Below are 21,177 nucleotides of genomic sequence, written 5' to 3' on the forward strand. Positions count from 1 at the left end.
ATAGGTAAAATTGAGTGTATGTTTGGCTTGTAAATTGTTGAAAGATTTCCCATTTTGAATTATTGTTACTGGGTTTATCTTCAGTTGGTGTAGCTAATTATTTAATACTTCAAATATTCAGGTACTTATTATGCATCAAGCAGTATTCCAGGTCTTGGGATTATATTGGTGAGGTCTTTATTTCTCATGGAGCTTATAACCAAAAAAGTGAAGTGAAAGTCGCTCAGTCCTGTTAGACTCTTTGTGATCCCATGGACTGTACAGTTCATGGAATTCTCTAGGCCAGAATACTGGAGTGGGTAGCCTTACCCTTCTCCAAGGGATCTTCCCAACCCAGGGATCCAACCCAGGTCTGCCGCATTACAGGCAGATGCTTTACCAGCTGAGCCACAAGGGAAGCCCAAGAATATAGAATATCCCTTCTCCAGCTGATCTTCCTGACCCAGGAATCCAACCGGGGTCTCCTGCGTTGCAGGTGGATTCTTTACCAAGTGAGCTATCAGGGAAGGGAGGTCATAAACTAAGTTGGAGCCTTATTGCCAAGGACCAAGGGTTTCGATTGTGTTCTAAAGCTGAATGCAGAGGTTTTAAGCAAGGGGGTCAAGTGATTTGGTCAAGATTTGGCTACATATCTCAGGAAAGGAACAAATGTCTTTCAGGTTTCTTTCAGTTATTCCCAAGATCTAGAACAGTGCCTGGTATATAGTAGATACTAAACTATTGGAAGAATTAGCTAATTAGCTATACAAATTGAAGACAAAGGCAGTATAAGTAGTTCAAAATGGGAAATCTTTCAACCATTATCACATCAAAGATAATATTTCCTTCAAAGATAGATTAGCATTTCAAATTCTCTGCAAGACTGTGAATATATTCTTGCTTAGAGATAAGCATTGTTCTTTTATTTAAATATTATAATAGAGATTTTATTTCTTCAGTCTCACAATTGTTGGCCATCCTGAGGTCTTCCTCATATAACCTCATTTTCTCAGCATGTCAGTTTTCTTTCTGCTTTCAGCAAGTTGTCATGACAGTTTACACTGTAATCACATATAATTTCTGCTGTAACTCCAAAAAAGAGGCTAAATGAAAAACCCATACATAACCTTTTATTGCATTAACGTTCAGAGTAGAACTATTATTACAGGTAAAATGAACACTTCGAGGCACATATACATATATATTTTATTTCATGTTTTTAAGGAATTTTGGGAAAATTGTTTCATAAAATTTTTATTTTAGCATATAGAAACTGACTCTCAGTTTTGCCTTGCTCCCAAGATAATTGTATAGTTTATGTATATTCTTTTATAGAGAAACACTTCAATAAACTGCATTCTTTAGAATTCTTTTGTAGCAGAGGTCTCACACCTGGCTATGCATTAAAATCATGTGAGGAATTTTAATACCAGTAGCCAGGAGACTCATCTAGGTCCAGTGGGGTTCTGCCAAGGTGCTAGTGTTAAGTGCTCACCTGATTCTAGTGTGTAGCCAAGGTTGAGAATCACTGCTTGAGAGTCAAATCGTAAACATACTGACCAACACATGCACAATTAGCCTCTTAAAAATTGTTCAGACATCAAAACCAAAAACTTTCAGAGTGAATTTGGATTCAGTGCAGTGTGTATATTGTTTAGCCTTGTAGAATTTCTGCTGTTGAAAGTGCGATCCTCAGACCAGCAGTAATAGCATCACACAGAAGCTTGTTAAGAAATGTAGAACTGGAAGCCCTCACACAAACCTATTGAATGAACTCAGATTCCCCAAGTGATTCCTCTACTGGAAAGTTTGATAGGTACTTACTAATATGTAGATATATAAATGTTTAGGGTAGTAAAAGTTGGTGATTAGCATCTTATCCCTCATGCATAAGATTGTCAGATTTATGCTAAAGTAAAGGACATTTACTTTAAGGGTTAAAAAAATACATATTTTCATTAAGAAAAGTAGGTACAAGTGATCATAGATAGTGAACTCTAGTGACCAGAAAATTACCAGAGGTCTCTGTCACCAAGACATGGAAGGGTTATCTGTTGTCTATCCTAGTTGGTTTGCTTGCTGAGTCACTTCAGTTGTGTCTGACTCGGTGCGACCCTTTGGACTGCCGCCTGACTCTGTCCCTGGGATTCTCCAGGCAAGAATACTGGAGTGGGTTGCCCTGCCCTCCTCCAGGGGATCTTCCTGACCCAGGGATTGAACCCATGTCTCTTGCATTGGCACGTGGGGTTCTTTACCAGTAGTACCACCTGGGAAGCCCATCCTACTTAGTTGGGTCTTGCTTATTTTGTTACATTTAAATATGTTTTTTCTTGCCCTCCCATTCTGTTCTAGTCCACTCTTTTCATTGTAAGATAGAGCATGTTCTTTTTTGATAGATACAGGTGAGAATATTTGAGACTGTACTGATAGGTGCCCCATAATTTAGGAGATTTGGTAGAGATGGATTCAGAGCTTTCTATGGAGAGCATAGATATGGACAGGATTGAGGAGTGGTTCCTGATTGCTTTTGTTGTTTAGTCATAGTACAAAAGTAACTTCATTAAGAAACTGATTTTCCACACATAGCAATAAGAATCTAATTATGTTAAAGCTCACAGCGACAAGTAATAAAGATATATATTGAAGAGAATGGACCAATGTGAATGTTCAGAAAATACTGTGAATTGCATGGTATCAATTTATTACAGAAATGCTTTTTTAATGCCTAAGTTTTTAAGGTAAAAGATTCTAAAGTACATTAACCAAGCAGCCATGTTGATACCGAATGAGATATTGCAGCCAGATTATTCTCATGTCTCACAGTTTTTCAATTGGCATGTATGTTTTAGAGGGATTTTTCATCAAGCACAGCAATGTCAGCATCTTTAGAAAACTTCTTTAGGGTTCATTTATGATTTATAGATTCCTCCTGAGACATGAGAATTGTTTATTTTACAATGGAAATTTACCTGTATCCTTTATTTCTCCCAACAAATTTTACTTATGAAGTTTACCCTCTGCAGTGTTAAAAATCTTACTGAAAATTCATTCCACAAAAAGGATGAAATTCATCTGAACTTTAAGGTTTGGTGGTTGAAAATACTTTATGTGTGATACATGAGTGTTCTTTAATACATTAGCTTAAAGGTATTGTGAACCTTCAAAGACACCTTTTCTTTTATTTGCTGCTTTTTAAGTGTAGAAGTGTCTGAAGCCCTAATTTAAAAAAAAATTTAACACATGGTGTTAGATCTACCCTCCTCTATTTTCTTTTAATAGCCAAGTTTAAAGGAGGGAGTATTTCAAGTATAGTAATTGGTTAAATGTCTTTTTTTCCTCCTGGGTTTCTTTTTAGGAACTACTGACAATCAAAAACCTATAGCCGACTTTGGGATATGGCTTTATTATTCAGCAACTAAAAGATGAGTTCTAATTGGCAGACTTCTGGCATTGGCACTTGTCCTTCTGTTTCTATAGAAACTGGGTTGGAAGTCAGAGCTGCACAAAGGGAAAGGGTAAGTTTCTTTTAAACTCCATATTTATAAACCCGTATCTTATTAACTGTGGCATGGTATCAGTTTTCACATAAGGATATATACATTCATGAACTAGAACTCAAATATGAATTACTGATTTTTACTTGAGTGGAAACTGACATCAAGTCATTAAATGTAATAGGAGGGTTTAAATATGGATTTAATATTCTCATGACTCTGACTTCACATATCTTGAAGCAATGAACTCAGTATGATAATTCTCACATTTCAGCTATATCTAATTTCGGGGTGATAAAGTTGGTTTTTATCCTCTTAGATCACTCTGTTGTACTTTTCTGGTAAGTGAAAATTGGGGTATAATGCATACAGAGGACATTTTAAAAGTCTGCATGAATTACAAGTCTCTGGGACAAAGTCTGATTCTTTCCATTATAAAGCAGGTACTGTACTACTGACCAGTTTTTTTAGCCTGTCTCTTCTCTTAGCCAAACAGGATGAGATCGTCTGTTGGGCACATACATATGTTCTCATCCAGGCAGACACCCATTAATCGTAGAACCTAAGACACCTGCCACTTGGTGAGTCATCTTATTACTATGGCTTCAGAGGACTGTGCTGCATAGCTGGGGCATTTAGGCTTGAAATGGCTTAATCAAGTGTAGTAAAGTTCTCTGTTCTAGAGGTTGGTATATGTAAATAATTTATACTGAACTCTGACTAGCTTTGAGATATTGAAGGAAGGTTATGTTAGCTCTAACTCTTTAAAACTTATCTGTCATTTCCTTGGTCCTGAAATACTACTCTTAAAGGATAGATTTCTCTTTTCCTTGCTAAAAGAATGTTTATGTGTTGACACCAACCAAAGAAAGGGACATCTTGGCTTTATTTTGGCCCAGTTAGTCAGTTTTGTAAAAATAGTGTAAAAGTGAAAATTGGAATTTTTGGGGGTGTGTGTGTTTGTTTATGTCGTGTCTGACTGTTGCGACCCATGGGCTATAGCCTGCCAGCCTTCTCTGTCCATGGGATTCTCCAAGCAAGAATACTGGGGTGGCTTGCCATTCACTTCTCCAGGAGATCTTCCCAACCTAGGGACTGAACCCAGGTCTCCTGCATTGCAGGCAGACGCTTTACCATCTGAGCCACCAGGAAAGTTAATTCAGTTTTTGAAATTTCACTTCACAAGTCATTGATCAGTTAATGCCTGAAAGTGGATTTTCATTAAAAAGTGTATGCCTCTGTTCCTTAAGTGTTGCTGTGTATCCTATTTGTTTCTCTTTGCTTACTAGCCCTTGAATGATATAAAAGAAATTGAATTTGTGATTCTTGGTAAATGTGGCTTGAAGTATCCAGACATCCACGTGTGTTATTACTCCTTGGTAAGAGTGGCCAACTTGTCCTAGTTTTAAAACTGATAGTCCTACGTCCCAGGAACTCCCTGATTTCCAGGCAAGCCAGACAGTTGGCTCTGTCTGGAGGCCCCGTCTTATCCTCTGCATCTCTGAAACAGCCTCACTAGGTTGTTACTGATGATTGTTTTGGATAAAAGTAGATTTTTATGATGTGTTAGTCAGAATGTACAAGACAGTAAGTTCTTTTTAGGAAATGATTGTTTTTATTTGTCTCAGTGATCCTAGGTAAACAATGCCAGCTTCCCTCTCATAGAAATAAAACATGAATTTTAATCTGATTTATTTAAAAGATGATTCCAAGGCCTTTTTTTGTTTTTCATTTGTTTGTACATATGAAGACTATGGGTAATAAACATGAGACATTTAGGTAGATGCTTGTGGTGCATGAGTAGCCAAATGAGGCAAATATATGGACATAAAGCCTCATACAAGCTTTTTCTGTCTTAAGCGAATCACTCAAGGTTTTTAAAAAGTATTGGGCTTTGGTTTTAAATTTAGGTCCTCAGGTTTGGAGTCTGTTTCTTTTAAAAATTACATCTAAATTCAAATATTAATACACTGCTTTTTTTTTCCTCCTCATGGAAAAAGCTACTTTTACAATTAGGCAAGTTTATGTACTAAGGAGCTGAGTTTTTGCAGATAAACAGATAGCATCACATATGTTAATGTCCCTAGATTATTTGAAAAATACCACAGATTATTTCAGTCCATTTAAATATAATTGTTTCTTTTATTAAGTTTTAAACTCATCATCAAAGAAGAAAAGCCAGGGGCTATGATCTAATCAACATTGTTAATTAGTATTCACAATTGGCTCCCTTAGGATTAGCTTTGTAACTTTAGACAAATAACTTGGTCTTAATTTGCTTTCGTTCCTTAGGTATAAGATAGGAATATTAATAATTATCCATCTTCCTCACAGGATTGACATGATGCTGATGAAGTAATAGGTGGGAAAGAACGTTTAAAACTTAAAAGTACTATAAGGTAGAGTTTTAGTACCAGAAACAGTATTTCATGAACAGCGTATATAGACAATTCCTTTTACATTAATGGTATGGCATTTCTTAGAGTTAGAACCGCTGGAAACGGTTATCTTAATAGTTTTAAATAATTCAGTAAGTGTAAAGAAAGTATTGAAATTTTGTGTTGAAAAGTTCCAACTGAACTTTTACATTCAGATTATCATGGCTCTACTAATAAATATATATGTATTTATAGGTAATTCTTAAACTTTATAAACATTTCAACTAAAATTTTGTATTAAGGAATTATAAGTGGCCCATACTTAAGCATTACCTTCTTTGGTCAGGGTTGGTGAATATTGGAAGATTTTAATAACTACATTATTAATTTAAAATTAATAATTATATTATTTTTTAATAACTACATTTTTCCTGTATTATAACAGGTGTTTTGTGGCTTTGTTTTGATTCTTAGATATTTTCCTCTTTTTCATTTCAACCTAGATATTAAAATGATGCCAATTTGAGTTAGAACAAATTTATTACAAGATAACTGCTTGCAATTAAATTAACTCCATAATCTTGTATACTGCCAAGAAGCCAAGATTGTCTAAAGGAAAGTGTAGGGTTTTCTGTTAGTTTGTGTTTGAGTTAGGACTCTACATACTGGGTGTTTAATTTCTTTGACCTTAGTTTTATTTATTTGTAAAATGGTCATCATAGTATTTTCTTCTAAGGGTTCTGAAGATTAAATATAAAATATATCTGCCTCAGTGACTGGTATGTATTAGATGTTGATATAAGGTTATTCACCAGCCTACTTCTGCAAACACATGCGAAGTCTATTGTTTGTTTCCTCTTTGTCCCATGGGATATCTTTTTTTTTTCTTTTGGCTGCACCCCATAGCATGTGGGATCTTAGTTCCCAGATCAGAGATCAAATCTGTGCCTCCTGCATTGGAAGGCAGAGTTGTAACCACTGGACCACCAGGGACCCTACACCCAACCCCCCTCCCACTTGGGATATCTTGAGAAAGGTGTACTCTTTTGCTTTTCTTGAAACCCTATGTGTGTCTGAGATAATATTTCTAGATTATGGTTACTTAAAAATGTATTGACATCTTATAATATTGTTGTGTTCAAGGGCAGAAGTAAATAGGAACATTTTAAGTTAATTGTTAGTACAATGAGTACATTAGTTATGAAGTCTTTAGCTTTCTGTGGTCTGGGGATTCACCCTTTCTTGATCCACACCACCCAGATTTAGAGGGGCCTATTACCACTGAGTAGGATGAAGAACTACTCAGTTGTGTTTGAGTCATGAAGCCTGGGTAAATCAGAATTCAACTTGGAGTTCGTTAGTTGGTTCTACTTTTACTGTTTTGTTATGTTTTTTGTTTTTGGCTGCACAGTGTACAGGATCTCAGTTAGCCCAGAATCCTAACCACTAGTTCACCAGGGAAGTCTGTTTAGTTGGTTCTACTTACAATGTATAGTTTGCTTTCATTGGAGAAAAGAATCTAGTTGTCCTAGGTAGTCAGTCTTTTAGAGAACTATTTTTGCTCAAAAGGGAATCTGGGGCAGATTAGAGTGGTTCCTAGTAAGTCACTGATTTTTTAAATCTTGTGTTTTGATGTAGAAAGAAGAAAGGAAATTGGTGGCTACTCTTTCTGAAGAGTTTTTTGCTTGGTACAAATATATTTTCATTTAATCCTCATAGTGAGGTAGGTTGGTGGTATCCTCATATTACAGAGGAGGAAATTGGGACTCAAGAGCAGTTGAGTCCCAGTTTTCATGAAGAGCAGTTGAGTCCCTAATTTTCATGAAGTTGCATAGTAACAAGTAGCAGAGCTTGGATTTATTATTATTCCTGTTTGTGTGAGGGGGTACTGTTTCTGACTATTTATATTGTCTTACATCTAAAATGTAAAAAGAATATTAGACATTAACATCTATGTGTAAAACCTGTACATTTCAAACATGACCAACTACAGTTTTTAAGATAACCTAGACTTGAACTCAGATAAATTTGGTTCCAAAATTGGTGCTGGGCCTGTTAATCTTGCAGACTGATGCCGAAGATTGACATATCGGCTCATACAGTGCTCTGTTAAAAGTCAGATGAGATTCCAGAGGAGAGAATGATTTCATGCTGCGAGAGGTTTTCCAGAAGCCTTTGGTGAGTCAGATTGTGAAGGATAAGCGAGACTGTCTGGTGGACAATGGCAAGCCATTGGGGTTGCAACTGGTGGCACAAAGGTACATATAGAGAGTGGGAGAGTGCCACATTTTGGAGCTAAAACCAGGCTTTCATTTTGGATTTTTCTCTGTAGGGAATTAATATACTGTCAAGCAGAGAGGAACGGAAAGATGGAATAATGATAGTAATAACAGAAGCTGAAGGAGATTCTAGAGAGACTGGTATTGCAGAGAACACTAGGATGGTTTTTAAGAAAACATCTTAGTTTGTCTACCATTAAGAGCCACCTATTCAACTTTCATATAAAACTTGTTCTAAAGTTGTGTCTACATAGTGAGCTTGATCATTTCAGATAATTAAATATAGTGAAAAAGTAACATTGGATGGATAGAAATAGTATTCAGAGACAATCTTGAAATAAAGTTTTCTTGTTTGGGTTTTTAGCAGTTCTTATTTATGTCTTATTGCACAGCAAAACATGTTTATTATAGAAAATTTAAGAAACAAAATAATGAAAAGAAAACAAAGATTATCTCTAGTTAAGAAGCAAACTGTTAAGTTGCTATTACTCTTTTCTTACCACCAGTTAGACGTTTTTCAGAATGCTAAAGCAAAAAAGGAATCTTAAAAAACTACGTGATTCACCTTCTCATTCTATAAATGAGGGTACTTCTCTTCTGTTCTTTTTCTTCCAGTGACTTTTAGTTTAGATTTTCTTTTAGGCTCTCACTTGACTGCAGTCTTCTCTCTTTGTCGTCACACTGTTTTTCCATCTTTCAGCCAATGGTACGAAGAAAAGGGAAACTGAAGAGAGGAGATAGCATGCTCCCGAGAAGTAGTAGGAGCCGGTGTATGTCTGGGTGTAATCATATAACCAGCCTATAAGGAAGGAAGGATTTCTATTAATGATGTGAATCGTGCCATTAGTAGTTCTCAGCCGTGAACCATTGAAGGAAGGAGCCTACTGTAATTAGTCTGTATTGTGACCCGTTAGAAAGTTAGTCAAGCTGCTTACCTGTCTTATTTTCTGTTGAAGCTGAATCAGTTCCATCTGAGTTAGTGGTTTAAACCTTGGCGAAAAAGTAATTGTGGACCCAGAGCCCATCTCCAGTGTTATAATGAAAGTTGGAGAAATTGGGAACACACACCATTTCATTTTACAATTATTCTTACAAAGAAAAAAAAAACAAATATTTTCCAAGGGAAAAAGTGACAACTGATTATTATCTTTTTTTCTTCACTGAACAAACATTTGAGTTCTATGTTCCCAGCAATGTGCTAGGTGTTGATACCATAATAAGCCAAACTAGACATGGCCCCTGCACTCATAGTTTAGTGGGGCTTTAGGTATTACACCTGTAATAAGGGCTATGCAGGGATGGTTCAGGTGAGAACAAGTGAAAAGGAACTGACTTGGCCAAATGGGTTAAACAATGACAGTATTTCTCCCTGAAATCAAAGTGTTCTTTTAAAACAAGAATTGAAGGGTTCTCAGAATCATTTGGTTGATGGCACATACTCGAATCACCCTGGTAGCTCAGATGATAAAGAATCCACCTGCAATGCAGGAGACCCAGGTTTGATCCTTGGGTTAGGAAGATCTGGAGAAGGGCATGGCAACCCGCTCCAGTATTCTTGCCAGGAGAATTCCCTGGACAGAGAGGCCTGGCAGGCTACAGTCCATTGGATCACAAAGAGTCAGAAACAACTGAGCGAAAAAGACTTTCACACACTAGAACTTTAAATGAAATGCCTTTTTTTTTTTTTTTAAAGTGAATTTGGGGGCAAGGAATGTTAGTACAAGGCACCAATATTTATACATTATTGCAAAAGTCATTCCTATGAAAAAGGCATAAGTCTCAAAATTATTATGAAAGGGCTTCCCAGGTGGTGCTAGTGGTAAAGTACCTGCCTGCCAATGCTAGAGACACAAGAGATGCAGGTTCAATCCCTGAGGATCAGGAAGATCCCCTGGAGAAGAAAATGGCAACACATTCCAGTATTCTTGCCTGGAGAATCCCATGGACAGAGGATCATGGTGGGCTACAGTCCATAGGGCCGCAAAGAGTCGGACATGACTGAAGTGACTTAACACATTGTTAGGAAAATAATTTTGACCTCAGATTCCCTAAAAAGAGCTTAGGACCTCTAGGGTTTCACAATCTTTTCTAGATTATTGTATGCATATTATGTTTGTAGATGCAAACTTATAATAATATGAGTTTTATAAGTATTTATATTTAAAATCCTAAAAAAACCTTAAGGCTATTCTGATCATTTATTCAAAAAATTTTGGTACCGTATGCAAGCACAGTTCTGGGTACTAAGACTATATCTGGATAAAAATGGATGAAAATATCTGCCTGCATGGAGCTGACGTCATGTCTTTTGATTTTCACTTATATCTTGGAACGTGATTTCTCACTGGCTGGGTCTGATTAAAATAAAATTTTTATCTGATTGTGTATTTCTTTATCTCCTATCCTGTCCTCTGTTCTCTTAGTTGGCTCTGATAAATACTTTTAATTTTTGTTTCTTTGCATTATTAGCTTTTTGTTTCCTTTTCTAATTGTAATGAATAAATGGGATGTTTTATGTAAATTCAGCTAACTTTAAGTTGCTTCTACTTACTAACTCCTTGCTTGATCAGTGACCTCAATTAAATGTTTCTTGGAGATAAGCATGATAGTGAAACCTACTCACATGTTTTTGTATTATGTTGATTGACCTTTAGATATCTAAGAAACAGGTGACCATTCTAATTAACTTTTCTAGAAATGCCTATAAAGGAGAAGCTAGATATCAGCAGCACCCCCTTTTATCCTTTGTCACCCCTCCCTTAGTCCTTTAGAGTGTATATACATAGCAGGGGTATTAGAAGTTATACTCTGGGAAAAGACTAGAAGTTCTTGGACAAGGAGGTAGCTAGTGCTGCTGAAGGGTCAGGAGGATAAAGCTAAAAATAGTGAAAATGAGTTGTTTTATAAATCCTAGAGGGACTTAAACAGTTTGAGAGAAAACTGCTTATAAAGCCATTCATTTCACACACATTTAAAGTCAGAATCTTGTTTCTGAAACATTAAAGATTAAGATATATTTAGTATATTTTCTTAGCAGGGCAGGGAATTATTTAGCATCCTATAGAACTCCTTCCATGCAAAAGTTTTATTTCCATGCAAAGATTGTTTTTTTTTTTTTTAATTACTACTTTTTTGCTGTATTATGTGGCTTACAGGATCTTAGCTCCCCAACGAAGGATTGAACCCAGGTCCCTGGCAGTGAGAGCATCAAGTCCTAACCACTGGACTGCCTGGGAATTTCCAGTGCAAAGTTTAATGAAACAGTTTGTTTTAAATCTATTTCTCCTGTTCATGCTTGAGAATTGAGAGATTTGCATATTTTGAAATTATTTCTCTAAGATCTAATTGCCATTCAGTAGGATATTAATGTACAGTTGAGTAGTTTTATGATGCTGTTTATAATAGCAAATAGGTGAAAAGTGAGATAGACGACTAAATTGTATTATTATTAATTTGTTGTCCTGTGAAAGTATTAGCTTCATAATCAAGGTAAATGTGGGGCTTCCCTGGTGACTCAGGTTAAAAGTCTGCCTGCCAACACGGGAGACGTGGGTTTGATCCCCTGGAAAAGGAAATGGCAACCCACTTCAGTATTCTTGCCTGGGTGATTCCATGGACAGGAGGACCTGAGGGGCTATCATCCATGGGTTTGCAGAGTCAGACGCGAGTTAGGGACTAAACAACAACTAGCTAAGTTAAATTTATAGCTTCATTGTTCTAACCAAACGTCTCTCTTGTTGGAATAATTAGCTTTTCCCCACCACTGAAAGTAAAAAAAGACTCTATAGGGAATTCCCTGGTGGTTCAGTTGGATTCCATGCTTCCCCTATAGAGTGCAAGGGAAATAAGATCTTGCATGCTGCCAGGCACAGTCAAAAACGAACAAACAAAAAGATGGTATATTTGGTTTGATTTTATTAGATCTTTGTACTTTTTTAATAATAGCATGAAGTAGCTGTATACAAATGTACTTTCAGCCCTAATGAGTTTCAGGGTTACTGTTGGTCGTTTGGAAACCACTGCATTCTAATCATTTTTAAAAGGAAATACACACATAAATTGACATTTAAGACTGGGTTTCTCTTTGGTCATAGCAAAAGCATTGTGAATGGCAGAGAATACCAGCTACAGTCTAGGAAAGCATGCATGGATCTGAGCCTCCACTCCACACTAGGGAATACTGTATGTAGTCAACATTCTGAGGAGTACTGGCTGCTGGTGCAGATTTCCTAAGCTGAAGTGCCCTCTAAGCATTTCCTTAATGTCTCCAGACTACCTGTGCCAGATACACTTAAGATGCATGTTAATTGTGCAAATTCGTTGGCTCCTAAGCATCTTCCTCCTAGGCGGCACCCATTTGATTCTTACGTACAATGAAGTTGGGGTCCAAATCCTTATAACTGTGTAACCTTTGTTCTGGACAGAAATGTCAAATAATGTTTCCTGTGATAATTTAAAACAACTGGGGAGATAGGACTCAGCTTCCTTAAACAGTTTTGAAAACCAGTTTTCTTATAGGCAAAAAGGATTAGAATCTTTCAAGATTGGTGTTTAATATAGTATTCTAAATTCATTTTTTAAAATGTCATCATTTTAAAACTACTCTATCATTTTATGGGTTAAACCATACATGTTTAAAAATGACTGACATCTTGCCTAAAAAGTATTCATGTCTGTGATAGCTCAGAAGGTGATTTTTAGCTGGGTTTATAAATCCTTTACAGTAGGATTACTACTGTAAGTTTATTATTGGTCATTTAGTTAAGATTTAAAATACTCCTAAAAGGCCCTTAATTCCAAAGTTCCTTGATAGTAGTTCAAACTAGTTGAGAATTCTGTAAGTGATTTGCTGTTGTTGAACTAGAGCTCCTAGCTAGCTATTGGGCTGTAGCATAGTGCTAGACTTCTGAGGTACAGAGGTAATGATCTTTTCACATTCCTGGGGTCCTGGCTATTAGCAGCCTTGTCTTTTTACTTTGGGTGTGCTGTACAAATATTTCCTATATGTGCCATGAGGGGAGAAAGTCTTGGGAAACATGGTTTAGCAGATATAAACCTCAGTGTCTTTTAAGATAGGAACTCCCTAAAGATCCTGTGATGGAAGTTTGCTGGAAGATTTACTGGTAGTGCTTTAATTATTGGTTCTGTGTTATAAATTTTATTAAGAGGATTTTGGTCTGTGTTAGGATGTTGAAACTTGATTTCTTGGCCTTGCAAGGGAAGGACTACCTCCTCTTTTTTTTAAACCACAGTAGAGAGCTGTTTGGAATTTGTTTTTGATGTTTTTATAGGGATTCATTAATCTTAGGGATACTGAATTAAAATTCTGTGAGGTTTGTTGTTTATGGGGAAAATAACCACTGGATAAATAAATGATTTAAATCATAAATCAAAATAAATGATTTGTTTTCTTTTGCCTCTTCAGAGTATAATATATTCTTCAGGATTTAAGGGATAAGGAGCTTTGTTCTGCCTTCTTACTTGTCCCCCATACCCTTAATATCCAAAAGGGATTTATAGCAGACCAAAAGGTTGTTTGTGTATTTGTTTTCCAAATAAAATTTTAGGCCATAGAGAAATTTTCAACTGATAGGCTAAGATGACTGGTAAAACTGTAGAGCGCATGGTTGATAAAAGTTTGAGTGAGGACTGGGTGGAATATTTGTTTAACATTGTATCTGAAATAAGGATGGAATAGAGGTAGGAAATGATCTCATTTCATGAAGAGATGCACTTTTTTGCATTAATAGAGAGACAGGCTTAGATGGATGAATTTCCATTTTAGTCATTGTCTTCTCTTGTAAAACACAGATAAAATGTTGATGCAAAATTAACCAGTTTTGCTCCATGGTATTTCTGATGAATTGTGAGGTTGAAAAATGATAGCAAGAGGGAAAGAAACATTCTAGACGAAGTCCTAGTGTTAAGTCCTGGCTATGATTTATGAAACAAACAAAAATAAATGAACAAACAAACATGTAAATGCAGAGTAGTGGTTATCATAGGCAAAGGGGCAGAGGGGAGGGCTAAATGGATAAGAGAGATCTCGACTGTATGGATGGAAAATAAAGTTTTGGTGGTGAAAACAAAAAAGTTATCTATGACATTTTAAGTGAGTTTTCAGACATTATTGATTCAAATATAAAAATATATTTTAGCTTAATATATGCATTTATCATTTGGGAAATGGAGGGGTAGGTGGAAGAAGGGAACTATACTCAATTTGTCTTATAGGCAGCTAATATGGGCCATTGGTGTTTTTATTTTTAAATGAAACTGAACAGTCCAAAGCATTTTGAGCTCATATGTCAAATCCCTAGGGTACAAGATTAGGAATTTCACATAAGTAATGTATATCTGTCTTGTATTGATATATTGCCCAAAGCACTATTTTTGTACTTATATTGCTAACAGAGGTCTATTGGAAATGTATATTCTGTTTTAAAAATATTAATATTTTTTATTTTTTCACAATCTTTCAAGCTTCCATCTTGGTGTTAGTGTATAGTTCTGGATGGCATCTACCAGCAAAAAAACAGAATTTGGGTTTGGATGAACAGTGACGTTTGACCTACACTTGGGTCAGCTGACCCATTCTGAAGCAGGTCATGTTGTTAACTAAAATTGAATTTGTTGCTCAGTGGTGACAAGAATAAGGAGGGCTGTGAGGTGGAGTGGGCAGAGTGATCCCTTGTGGGGAGTGTGTGTGTGTGTGTGTGAGGGGATTAATTTTAGAACTACTAATTTATTTCAATCCCTGTCAGTTTTAGTCAAGATCTGATAAAGAATTTTGTTGCTACTGTAGTTCTTAACAATTATGTGTTACAAAAAGTGTATATATAATTTTCTTACTTCTTTAAACATTCTTTTTTCTTAAAACATTTTTTTTAAGAAAATAGGTTCCTTGGGTGTCCTATGCTTTCCCCCCCTTCCCCCTTTCCTTGAGTTATTAAAATATGCTGTATAGGACTAACTTGTTTTTCTTTTTCATTTCCATACAGGAAGGAGAAAATTATTGTTCATGTACCATTTTTAACTAGTCTTTTGACTGAGGATTATTGTGAAACATTTTACTCTTTGCTCGATTGCTCACTTGTAATACCTGTAATTTTTATAGGAATTTCAACTTTTCTAATTTGATAGTAACAAATCTAGGTAAGTATAAAATGAGGATCTTATACAGTTCAGAAGATCTGAGTTTGGTTTAGAAAAATATTTTGTAGCCAGTAAGCCTTTCAATTTAGTTAAAGCTAAAGACAATAATATAACTGTCCATACCAGTTGAGAGATAAATGGATCTGCAAATCACTATTTCTGATGTTCTTAAGTAGTTGCTGCTGGAAGTTAGGGACAAATATAACAGCCTTTGTAAAATCCTCTTTGTCATTTCACAGAACAGTGACTTACAGGAGCAAGGACTATCCTGAAATCTCCCTTCAACAGGATGCCTAGCACAACTTTGTAGTCAATGAGAGATCATGATACAGAGAAGGAAACTTAACTGAATTATATATCAATTATCATAATCTTGTTTAAGATACTCTGAGCAACTCCCAGACTAAAAATCGATACTTAAGCTTTTAGCAACAGCCTTATCACTTCCTTTAACTTTTTTTGTAGAACTTATAAAATTTATGATTGCCTACATAGTATTCTGAAAGTTAGCAGGTAAAAATTCTACCATGAGCTCTGTCTTTATCCTTAGATATGGTGCTAGGATATTGTGGATATTGGGTAACAAAAGGCTTGTAACTTTTCTTTTGACTCACAATAAGAAATGTATTTATATCACATATATATATTTTCTATTACATAGGTGTGTGTGCTTGTGAAATAAATTTCACAATAAAGTGATGCACTCTGTTTTCTGATCTGCTCTGTGGTCCTTTTTTATTTAAAAAAAATTTTTTTTTAAAGACCAACAAATTAGTTTTGAAACCTACACGTACATCTATAGCTTTTTCCTTGTAAGTAATACTCCTCACAAAGCTTGTGTTGTCTTCCCATACATTGAACTGTTAAACATTTTAAATGTATACAAAAATGTGTATCTCTAAACATGTAGTTTTATTACTTGCCATTATCATTTGAATAATATATTCTGTGCCCTGGTATTTGTTACCTCCGATGTTTTTGGCTTAACAGAACTTAGAAAGTTCCAAAGTGTCTTTGGCACAGTGAGCGAAGAAGGGTTAAGATTGAAAAAATTCATCAGCAAACTGTATTTGAACTCTGTTTTCCTCTATTTCACTGACCTGGATACAAGACATAGAGTAACTCTTCTTGGAGCCTCTAGTGTTTCGTCTTTTTTTTTTTTTTTACCACTCCCTGTTATATAATAATTCTGTGCTATAAAATTCTCGCCTATTGGCCAAGTTTGACCTCATGGAAAGAGGTGTGTTCATAAATTCAAATCAGGACTTAGTTGTATATTTGTGTACATTTTTTCTTTAGATAGATATACTGAAATTTAACCTCAGATTAGTGGTACATTTTTTTTTACCTTCAGTAATAATTTCTTAAGTTTTTATATTTTTTCTTTTGATATTTGCTTTTCTCGGTCTCAAGTTTATAGAAGTGCAAATCTTATGTCATTATAAAACATTAAAAAAATGTGGAGCAAGATCCCACTCCTTTTCTGTCTTACTTCAGGACTGAGGGAAGCAAAAGTAATTTTTAGATTGGATTCCTTATTGTGGATGATTAGAAATGCTGTAGTAATTTGTAATTCTGCATACTATAATTCTTTTACTAATGTCTTATATAGTATATTCTATATACTGTAATTCTTATAGGCTCTCAATAGTTGAGAACCTATAGCATAAGATATTAAGGCTTAAGTCTGTTTCCTAAAAATATTTGTGTGTGAGTGGTTAGTCTTTTAATAGTCTTATGTTCCAGTAGGTAAAAAGTGAATGTAAAACAATACTTCGGTCTTAAAGTTTATTTAAAAACAGAACTCCCCTAAGTTTTACTGTGCTTACACTTAATGTGTCTCTAGTGGCCGCACATGTCCTCTGCACAGGTTCTGGCATTTAGTCTTAAGGCACGTCTGAAAAGCAAAGGGATCAAGCTTGCAGTTTTCAAGCTATGTAATGACTGATGTTTAGATAAAAGGTGCTAGTAGTTTTTGTTTTTTGTTTGTAAGCATCATATGCCTTTGGGCATCTCATAAAACTCTGGATTGTCTCTCCAGAGAAGTAGATACATACACAGTCCCTGCTACAAGACTGAAATCTGCTTAGTGCACATCTGGTGAATTAACCCTCAGATTCTCCTGGTTTCATAATGGAGTTGTGCGAGTTGGTACATGAACAGCAGAGATGATCATCAGTTTCTTTTAACTATCTAATATTGTCATTCCATGTTACCATTAATCATGGATCAACATTTTGGTTCATTGTGATTGAAGTTTACTAAGGCTGAGCCGTTACCTGCTAAAGGTGGTCCAGAAAGGACAGCCATCCCAGCAAAGAAACTTGCAAGTCCCAAAAAGCTGTGTACTGTAGAATTCCCAGACAGATCAACCTGTAGGGATTAGAATCCAGTGTTAACCATATTGAGGGTGGTATTCTACAGAGACTTTTACCTACAGAGGGATAAAATACTGTGTATGTTGTCTCAAGCTATGAACAGTTGGCTTCTGAGATGGTTTGGATGGCATTCTACCCTGATATGAACCATTGGTTTTTATTTCTTTCTAGAAATCTTTTAGTTAGTTAGTTCAGGGATATTTTTCCCCCTGAGTCTCACTGCTCTTTTCTGTTAGGAAATGATATTTACAGTTGGAGCTGATAGTAGTATTCTTCAGTCCACCTATGGCTGAGTACCAACCACTGGTTTATAAGAAATCAGATATCACAGGAAGTTGATTTAAGTGTTAGAAACTTTTAATTTTTGCTTAAGCCTCGTAATACTCTTCACCACTTATGCTAATCTTGATACCAGGCCCAGAGATTCCTGGGGATTATGTTCCAGCGCACTGGGAACCTAGTTCTAAGGACCCATGGGGTTCCAAGAAAAACTGAGTATTTCTACAACTCCATTCCATTCAGCTCTAGAATTTTATGTCCATTTGGGATAAAGATGGAGAGGAGTTAAAAGCACAATATCCCTGTTAAAATAATACAGAACTTCTCTCAACAAGAGGTCATCACTTGTCAGGGAGCCCCTTTTTCTTTTAAGGAACTCTTCCCAGATGTATCCTAGAACCAAAGAAATTTGTGGAGCTGAAGTAAAGAATAGAAGCCTAACCTGGGAGACTGATAAAGTAGAATCCTTCTGTTCCCTATTTTGCTTTTGCTTCTTTCCTGTTCCACATGGCTAGTCCTCTCATCATCCCTTTTTACAAGATAAGATGAATAGCTGGATAGGATGTAGCTACAAGGTTTCTGAGGCCTTGGGTATATTGTTTTTGTTTTTAGTTATGAAAGTAATATAGAGTATGTTTTCTCTTTGGGGGAGATGATTCTTCATACTTTTACTAAATGGTGTAAGAACATTAACAAGTGTGTCTACTCACCAGTACAGGAAGTATCAATGCCAGGTAACCACCGGAAAAGACAGCAAAGGAGATGGTATAGGTCATAAGTAATGGAAATGTGGTGGCTAAAGGAGCAAGCAGGTTAGTGACGCCACAGAGGATGAGGTAAGACTTGTGGTAATGATACTTCTTGATCCAGTTTTGATCAGCAACCCATCCAGAGATAATCTGACTGACTGTTTCAATGATACCTGAAACAGTATTGAAAAGGTCTTATGAAATCCCAATTGCATTTTTCTAGCCCTTTTGAAAAATGTAAATGCATAAGGCATCTTTTCCTATGTTGTAAGACTTCATTCACCCTGTGGCTAGGACATATGAGAAAAAAAAATGGTTTGATTTGTATCGGTTCAGTTGCTCAGCTCAGTCGTGTCTGACTCTGCGACCCCATGGACTGCAGTAGGCCAGGCCTCTCTGTCCATCACCAACTCCTAGAGTGTACTCAAACTCATGTCCGTTGAGTCGGTGATGCCATCCAACCATCTCCCCCTCTGTTGTCCCCTTCTCCTCCTGTCTTCAGTCTTTCCCAGCATCACGGTCTTTTCCAATGAGTCAGTTCTTCACATCAGGTAGCCAAAGTATTGGAGTTTCAGCCTCAGTCCTTCCAGTGAATATTCAGGGCTGATTTCCTTTGTATCAGTAGATTCTATCATTTTTGTACCTAAACATTTAATAAAATACTGAAAAAACCCCTCCAGATTTGGGTGGAAGAGTCATCAATTGTTTATTCTGATTGTGTTTGGAAACCTTATACCACCAAACTGGGAATACCAGATTATAGAAGACCCTGGGCTCAGTAGGCCTCCCTTGAAGAGGTCCTACAGGTGAGGAAGTGAAATTTCTTGAGGATTAGTAGACCCACAGGTTAGTGTCTTAGGGAAGTCAAATGGTGGATGACTGGAGTATAAATAATAAAGTCTTACATTGGAAAAAATAATAGATGTTGAGACACTTTCTTAAAATTGCATATGAGGTTTTGGTAGTTAAGTCCTCCAAAGGTTATTATGGTTAACTTGAAAATATGTAGGAAGTCTGGAAATGGGAAATCATGTTTTGAATGTTGGCGCTGTGGTGTAATTTGAATAAAATTTAAGAATAACATTTTTTACTGAGTTTCATGGTAATAGAACCTTCTTATCCTTCATTCTATTATATGTAATGTACCAGTTAAATACTGAAAGAGATTTTCACCGAGAGAAGCTTGAGCTGCAGTTGTTTTTTACTTAAAATTCTTCTATGGTTCAAATGGAAATTGCTCCACAAAAAGGTATTTAAAATGCCTTATCTGTTTTTACAGGTTTTTCCTAGAATGTATATTGAAACTATTATATTCTGGCCTTGTTGTAAAGCCGTGTGTGTGTGTGTAAGTTGCTTCAGTCATGTCCAACTCTTTGTGACCCTGTGCACCATAGCCTGCCACACTCAGCTGTCCATGGGTTTCTCCGGGCAAGAATATTGGACTGGGTTGCTTTGCCTTCCTCCAGGGGATCTTCCAAACCCAAGTCTATAGTGTCTCTTGCATTCACAGACAGGTTCTTCACTACCCTTAGCACCACCTGGGAAGCCCTGTAAAGCCCTACTCTGATCTAAATTGATACTACCAGACATTTCAGTGGAAAACATCAGTTTAGCTATGTATCTTTTTCTTGCGCACACAAGTTTTATTTGACCAAAGCAGTTGGAAATGGGGTGCTGTCAGTTTTGCAAGGACTTGGTAAAAGTCTTTTCCAGAAATTAGCAAGAGAGAAGTTAATGTGCTACTGAGAATTTCCAGGTAGTGCAAAGCAGTTCTGTTTCCTTCATTTTCACTTTTTTAGATTCCCTGTTTTGTCAGCTGAAAGAATCCATATTTTCTGGATCAAGCATTCTGTTTCCATTTATTTTTATAAATACTCAACTAAAATGATTGGTTTTATTTTTCATTCTAGTTCAATTTAAATGTTAGCCAATCCATTAATGACTAGCCTAAATACACATACTTGTCTTATCCCTTTACTATGAGTTAAAGGGGGAAAATTGTCAGCTACAAATATTGCTAAAGCATTATTGAATGCTAATGATAGTTCAGGTACTATTTTAAACTCTACATGCATTACTTGTTTAATCCTAGTAACCTTACGAGAGTAGATACTATTATTCATATATTGCAGATAAGGAAATCAAGAGACAGAGGCGGCAAGTAACTTGCCCAAGGTCATAACTGTCATACACTGCAAAAGCTTGAACCTGGAAAATCTAGGTCTAGAACCAGTTCTTTCAACCACTGCACTGTGCTGTCTATGTCAGATTTTTTTACTTCCTAAAATGACTGTTTCCACTTAGCTACTGACCTATGAAAATAAAACTTGGTTTGGGATCCACTGTCTTGTAGGGAGAGCCTATGTGCAAGATGCAGTGACAGATCTGTGGACGGGAAGGCTTGCTGCTCCCATCAGCTTCAAAAGACTTGCTTTCCTGGCCCTCCCAAAACTCCTTTTTAAAAATATTATTTTTCTTCAACTTTT

The 21,177-nt window shown here is 36.2% G+C and overlaps 1 protein-coding gene across 10 annotated transcripts in view; it reads right to left on the bottom strand.

Moving 5' to 3' along the window:
- Positions 1-6,336: 6,336 nt before the first annotated feature.
- SLC16A4 (solute carrier family 16 member 4) overlaps positions 6,337-21,177 on the bottom strand; it is a 32,434-nt gene continuing 17,593 nt past the window's right edge. For 6 of the 10 annotated variants that reach the window (XM_069573725.1, XM_069573739.1, XM_069573730.1 and 3 more), the window contains 3 exons: positions 18,653-18,864; positions 17,565-17,658; positions 6,337-8,929 (listed from right to left, as the gene is read on the bottom strand). In XM_069573725.1, coding sequence (XP_069429826.1) covers positions 8,769-8,929; positions 17,565-17,658; positions 18,653-18,864 — 467 coding nt within the window. In that variant the 3' untranslated portion in view covers positions 6,337-8,768. Of the gene's footprint in view, positions 8,930-17,059; positions 17,183-17,564; positions 17,659-18,652; positions 18,865-21,177 lie in introns of those variants that run through there. The other 4 variants (XM_069573750.1, XM_069573745.1, XM_069573756.1 and 1 more) reach the window with 1 other exon arrangement.

This window comes from Ovis canadensis, chromosome 1, assembly GCF_042477335.2.
Source record: "Ovis canadensis isolate MfBH-ARS-UI-01 breed Bighorn chromosome 1, ARS-UI_OviCan_v2, whole genome shotgun sequence".
NCBI classification, from domain to species: domain Eukaryota; kingdom Metazoa; phylum Chordata; class Mammalia; order Artiodactyla; family Bovidae; genus Ovis; species Ovis canadensis.